Consider the following 6,318-nt stretch of genomic DNA (forward strand, 5'->3'; position numbering starts at 1 on the left):
AGCCTTCTAGTCCAACAACTATGTGATCTCCATACTCTAATGAATAACCTTCATTTTAGCAACAATAATTAAAAAAAATAAAAAAGAAAAAAGAAAAAGAAAAAGAAAAAGAAGAAAAATCACACAATTAAGGTGTGAAGATACTTTGTTGATCATGGGATCGGGATCCTCTGCTGCTGCCTGCCTATGCGGCCAGCGTGCAGCCTCACATAGACAGTGCTGAAATGACCATTCTACCCACTGCCCGAGCACTCTGTCCGGGTGGGATCCATGCCTTGCCTATATGAGGCTGTACACTGGCCGCACAGGGGATCCTCTACTGCCGAGTTGCCCGGCAGGACCGTGCTGCCCTGACACGGGGTTGCGCGCAATGTCCGCCGTACCCCTGCCCAAACGCCTTGCCTGAGTAGAGGTAAGGCGGTAATTGTGTGCAGCCCCGTGTCTGGGCAGCATGGTCCTACCGGGCAGCTCGACAGTAGAGGATCTGGATCCGCGGCAGTAGAGGATCCAAATTGTTGATCATGAGCTCAACTTCTTTAAGGTATTAACATGGCCTGTAAGGCTTGGAGGCTTGAAGAAGCGGCTATACTTTGTTGCATGCAGTAACACAGCAAGAAGGACTGTCGATGGTTTCCATCCCCTGTGAGTTTCATCTAGAAAATCCATTTGGACACAAATTACCCTAAGTGTTGGCAAAATTTCTGGCATTCTTTCTAATTTTTTCAAACTGGTAGCTAGAAATCTTGGAATAGATTTATGGCTACAACCAAACGACCCATAATTAATAAACCTATTAGCTGTAATTGTAAACAAGTGAAATAAGGAAACAAGAAGATCTGATGGAATATGCAGATCACCATTATTTTAAGCTTTTAAAGTAAGTTAGGTTAAACGCAGAAGATAATAAACAATGGTGTTTACATGTGCATTTGAAAATTAATCGTTCAGAGAGTTTATAAATTAAAGGCATTTAATTATTCTTCAACTTTGCTAAGCAAAAGCATGTGGGTTTTCGATCTATAATATTTTCCCAGATCCAAATCTGCTCTCCTTTTGATTAAAAATTTGAGACCAATATCTATCCACAGGATTCTGAATGTAAGAAATTAAATAGCTACCTACCTTGATAAACCTCCACTTCACCAAAGAAGCAAACATACTCTCAATGACAACATTTTGCTTTTCCCCATAGTCATCACCAGATGTTTTTGGCTTTTTTTTACTTGGGAGAAGTAGACATTTTTCACAGACAGCCCACCACCCAGTACGAGAAAGAGAGAGAGAGAGAGAGGACCAGTGGGAGTGAAATTGTGAAGGAATCTGATAAATCTTGAAGCTGAGGTCTTCGAGAGAGTATTGGGGAAGGAGCGAATATTCTAGGGCCGCAACAGTTCAACAACAAAACTCCAAAAATTGAATAATAAACTAATGGTGAAAGCAAAGGCTGTCTCTAAAACATCATTAGATTATGATTAAGGTAATTAAGAAAAGTCAGCCCACAAGGAGACGACTGCTCATACTTCTAAAAATTCACTGCCTTTCTCAGTTGCTGGCTCCCTATTTTAATCTGTTTCATTTCTTATATGTTTTTGGTATATATCCTTATTTATAATCTAAAACTTAATTTGTATTAATGGGGTTTGATGTCTTGTATTTCTTTGCTTGCATCATTAAGAAGTTGTAGGACCCAAAGCCTAGAGGAATAGACCCACCCAACACGTTTATCTTTATTACTGGGGCTTCGACGAATTAATGAGTCTATGGCGGGGATTTAGGAGCAATAGCCCCGATGAATTTTTTTTAGGGTTACATGAATATTTCGATAAAATACCTCTAGGGTTTCACTATAGATTAGGGAGAGGTGTAAGGATGAGTGGTTATAAGTCTTAATTTTATTCTCCGTTAATAACGAAGAAATAGATCTCATCGCAGCATGTATGTAGGCAATCTTAATTATCGAACCACATAATGTGATTTTCGATCCCATTTTTTTCCAGTATGATTGTACTTTCTCGATTTCTACACCATTATGTCTTTTTTTTTTTAGCTATATAATGATGTACTGTGTATAGAGACAATGTACGTAGTCCTGTTCCTGCTTGACATATATTATCGTTGATGTTAGTGAGATAGGGAAGGTTTAAGTTTTTAAAAGTCGGATAAGAAATGGTGAAGTGGGTGGTGACAGGTTCAGTCAAATGTGAGGTTGGAGATGGTCATAGTCAAGGTCCATGGTCAAATTATAAACGAATTCCCTATCATGTGTGTTTCTGAGCGTCGTTTCCTTCGGATCATATATAGCTAATAACAAGAAGAAGAGTACAACAATAATACTCAACTCACTTCACTTCACTTCACTTCAACTCAACTCTCCTGTGATGTTCTTGAAAATTTGTTTCGTCCGCATGGGGGACTCGGTTCAACAACTCAGTGGGTTACATTGAGTTGTGTGTGACGATGACTCACGAGGAGTTTAATTGGTAACACAAATGTATTTCGCTTTCATTTCACCTCTCAAAAGAAGAAAAAGAAAATGCATTTCCCTTGCGTTTTCATTTTGAGGTAATAATCTCACATCGATTGTGCGTGATCCAACTATGGAATTACGTCTTTCGTCTAAACCTTTAACTTAATTAGATGACTCTTTCTCCAAGTTAATTCTAGGATCCTTAGAGAGCAAAAACCTAATAGAGACTTTTTTTTTTTGTAGTTAACAGCTCAGTTATAGGGGTTTGAGCCCTTTCAGATTAATCTTTGGTTTGAAACAGGTTAAGAATCAAGATTTGAGTGCACCATTTACAGTGAGATGTGTAGCTTTAAGTAGAAAGGTGCCAAGAATATCTTGATATTATCAAAGTTCAAGAGAGATTGAGAGACTCTCTCTCTCTCTCTCTCTCTCTCTCTCTCTCTCTCTCTCTCTCTGAGTTCTTGGTTGAAATGGAGTAGATCTTTCTTTGGTTTTCCCTATAGGGCTATTGTCCTCAAATGTTTCTATAGAATATATTATATATAAAACTGGTGAGTAAAGAAAACGAAAAGCAAAACAAATTATGGGTTAATCATTCCAAATGGGAAAGGAATGGAGACTCACTTTCTTCCGACCTCATCATATGTGTCATCATGCACCTTTGAGCTTTGGCCCCTCCTGTCCTCCCTCGATCCCTCCCCCCTTCCCTCACCCCTTCCCAACTTTAACTTTTCACCGCCTCCTATATAAAATATTAATATTCTAATCAAACCAAAAGCATGTATTAAGACTGCAAGCCCACCACACACACAAAAACAAGGCAAGGGTTAGAGAGAGAGAGTCATAAAATCCTCAGTTTATCAGCTCCCCATATTAATTAACATTTAAGCCATAACTAAGGTACCCTTGCTGTTGGGTTTCTTCTTGATCTTATTTTCATCACTATCTTCACTGATTTTGCTTCTTTAGAGTTGAGATGTTAGAGAAGATGATGGCAGGAGAAGCAATCTCAAATGCTTTCATCACACACAAGTCAACTGCTGCTGCTGGATCCAATCCTCCTCCAATTAAGAAGAAGAGAAATCTACCAGGAACCCCAGGCAATCTTCTCTTTCTTGATCTTGCTTTTATTTCTGCTTTATCATCTCTCTTTCTTTGTAGATTTCATGGTTCTGAGAGATTCATGGATCTTCATTTTTTTTTTCCTTCTTCTGATGATACTATTTAAATAGATCCTGAAGCAGAGGTCATAGCCCTGTCACCAAAGACTCTAATGGCTACCAATAGATTCTTGTGTGAGATATGTGGGAAAGGTTTCCAAAGAGATCAAAATCTTCAACTTCATCGACGAGGACATAACCTTCCATGGAAGCTCAAACAAAGGACTAGCAAAGAACCAAAGAAGAGAGTTTATGTATGCCCAGAAAAGAGCTGTGTTCATCACCACCCTTCACGGGCTCTTGGTGATCTCACTGGTATAAAGAAACACTTCTGTCGAAAACATGGAGAGAAGAAGTGGAAATGTGAAAAGTGCTCCAAACGGTATGCTGTGCAGTCAGATTGGAAAGCACATTCCAAAACCTGTGGCACTAGAGAGTACAGATGTGATTGCGGGACTTTATTTTCGCGGTAATTATAGCTTTCTTTCTAAGTATCATGAACATGATTGTTGTTGGAGGATTACTGTTAGGATTAGGGTTAAGAAGAAGGTGCCTAAGTCCTCATAAGTCTCTACACCGAATTAGTCACATCTGATGTGAAATTATTGCTCTCGCGTGAAATCCCAATAGATAGGCTAGGATATGTACTCTCTAACCTAATTTTTTCAGATCATTGTCTGTGAGATTCTGAACTTTTGTTTATCTAATTTTGTGCGAACAGGCGAGATAGCTTCATCACACACAGAGCTTTCTGTGATGCCTTAGCAGAAGAAACAGCTAGAGTCACTGCAGCATCAAATATAATCAATGCAACAACAGGAAACTTCAATCATCATCTCATGGGTACTTCATTAGGACCCAACATGGTACAACATTTCTCTTCTATTTTCAAGCCACACCACAGCAATGAAGAGGCAATTGCAATTAATCAACCTAGGCCACCAGGTCTTGCTTTGTGGATGGGCCAAGGATCTCAATCTAGCAAATCATTAAGCAATAATCTTCCTCAAGTACATCACATGGGTTCTGCGAGTACCGCGGCGGTGGCGGCATTGTATACTGATCCTTTTACTTCATATCCAAATCCTCCACAATCAGAGTATCAATTAAATTGGGCTTATGGAATTAAGCTCTCTGAGACCAATGCCAGAGAGATGACAAGCACATCACTACCATTAAGAACTATTAAAGAAGTTGGTAGTCCTCAACTTGTTAGTGTTCCATCACTGTACAGCAATCAGCACCAACATCACCAACTACCTACAGCAAACATGTCTGCGACAGCTTTGCTACAAAAAGCTGCTCAAATAGGTGCAACTTCAACTGACCCAACTTTTTTTGGGAATTTTGGAGTCAATAAGTGCAGCAACACTCAAGTTGAAGATGAAAACAATTATGAAGGATTGTTTGGTCCAAACCCGACACAGAATGAGAAGCAAACTGGTTTATCTACTTTGAACCAGCTGCAGATGTACCCCAGGAAAAGCCCTAATTGTCAGAAGGATGATACAGGAGGGGAAACTAGGGATTTCTTAGGGGTTGGTGTTCAAACCATCTGCCCTTCATCCATCAATGGATGGATCTGATTACAAATTGGTTTTCATGAATTGCATGCTTGTCCATAAAAAAGCATAGTTGATGATAAAGTGGGGTTGGGGGCTAAAAGAAATGCTTGGAAGCCTTGTCAATGGTGTTGAAGGATATCCATGCATATTCAGTTGGACCCTGAAAGCTGCTCCCTTTAAAAATGGTCACTTTTTGTTTAGAGAAAAAAAGGGAGTTAGTGGGGGCAAAGGAAAGAGAGTCTCTTTTGAACTCCATTATTGCCTTCTTTCATCTTCTCATGGTTGTAGTCTTTTCATATAAGAGTATTTGCACGTTTAAAAGCTGGGTTCAGGTTCATAGGCTTAGTTAGGCAATAATCAATGTAGCCTTTTCATTTACACTGCCATGCATATTATGTATCATAGAACAAGGAAAGGACATTTTGTTTGTGTTAATGTAATGTATAGATGAAACTTGGGATTTAGGTTTTAACAGGTGCAATTTGATTTTAATGGGCTTAACTGCAAGTCAGGATCTTTCTGCCCGGCCCAGTTCCCCCAGTGCTTGTAATAAAGAGGGAGAGAGGGGGGGGCAGGGACGCAACGACCATCCTATCTCTGCCCAGGTGGGGTCCACCCCCTTTATAGGCACTGCGGAACTAGGCTGGTCATAGAACTGGAGGACATAATTTTCCGGTTAATTAGTCACATTTCAAGGACTAGGAAATGAAAGAGCAAAAGAGAAAAAGGAAAAAGGAAAAAGAAAGGAAAGAAAAAGATTAGGGCAAGGGGTCTCTGCTCTGCCAGATCACTAGCTTTTTGGGAGTTGGATGAGGCACAATCAAGATTGTTAGGACATTTTAGACAATTCATACTATAAAAGTGAAAGTAAATTAATCCATTCACATGGTGTATTGTTCTAGATCACGAATTCTTTTAGATCAGTGAAGTAGAAAACTTTTGCCAAAGATTCAATTCATGTACTAATGTGGAATTTAGAGTTTGCTTCACCCTAATTGTCCTTATGAAGAGTGTTTTCTATCTAGAAGCGTACACTACACCGACAGAAAACACCCATTCACAACCCCCTTTTGGTATAATTAAAGGGGGCAAAGAGGTTATTACACATGGGAAAGAGAGAGAGAGA

At 39.5% G+C, this 6,318-nt stretch overlaps 1 protein-coding gene across 1 annotated transcript; it reads left to right on the forward strand.

The window, feature by feature from the left end:
• The first annotated feature begins 3,442 nt into the window (after positions 1-3,442).
• LOC122652298 (zinc finger protein MAGPIE-like) lies at positions 3,443-5,288 on the forward strand. Its single transcript, XM_043846002.1, has 3 exons — positions 3,443-3,567; positions 3,700-4,096; positions 4,349-5,288. Exons 1-3 carry the CDS (start codon positions 3,444-3,446, stop codon positions 5,211-5,213), a joined length of 1,386 nt encoding a protein of 461 aa, XP_043701937.1. The 5' UTR covers position 3,443; the 3' UTR covers positions 5,214-5,288.
• The last annotated feature ends 1,030 nt before the right edge of the window (positions 5,289-6,318 follow it).

This window comes from Telopea speciosissima, chromosome 2 (assembly GCF_018873765.1).
Source record: "Telopea speciosissima isolate NSW1024214 ecotype Mountain lineage chromosome 2, Tspe_v1, whole genome shotgun sequence".
NCBI classification, from domain to species: Eukaryota; Viridiplantae; Streptophyta; class Magnoliopsida; order Proteales; family Proteaceae; genus Telopea; species Telopea speciosissima.

What these genes read in the sequence shown, in the direction of transcription:
- LOC122652298 (XM_043846002.1), top strand. Translation starts at nt 3,444, where the DNA reads ATGTTAGAGAAGATGATGGCAGGAGAAGCAATCTCAAATGCTTTCATC. An exon ending in AAATCTACCAGGAACCCCAG is followed by an intron (nt 3,568 to 3,699) that starts GCAATCTTCTCT and finishes CTATTTAAATAG; the next exon opens with ATCCTGAAGCAGAGGTCATA. An exon ending in TGCGGGACTTTATTTTCGCG is followed by an intron (nt 4,097 to 4,348) that starts GTAATTATAGCT and finishes TTGTGCGAACAG; the next exon opens with GCGAGATAGCTTCATCACAC.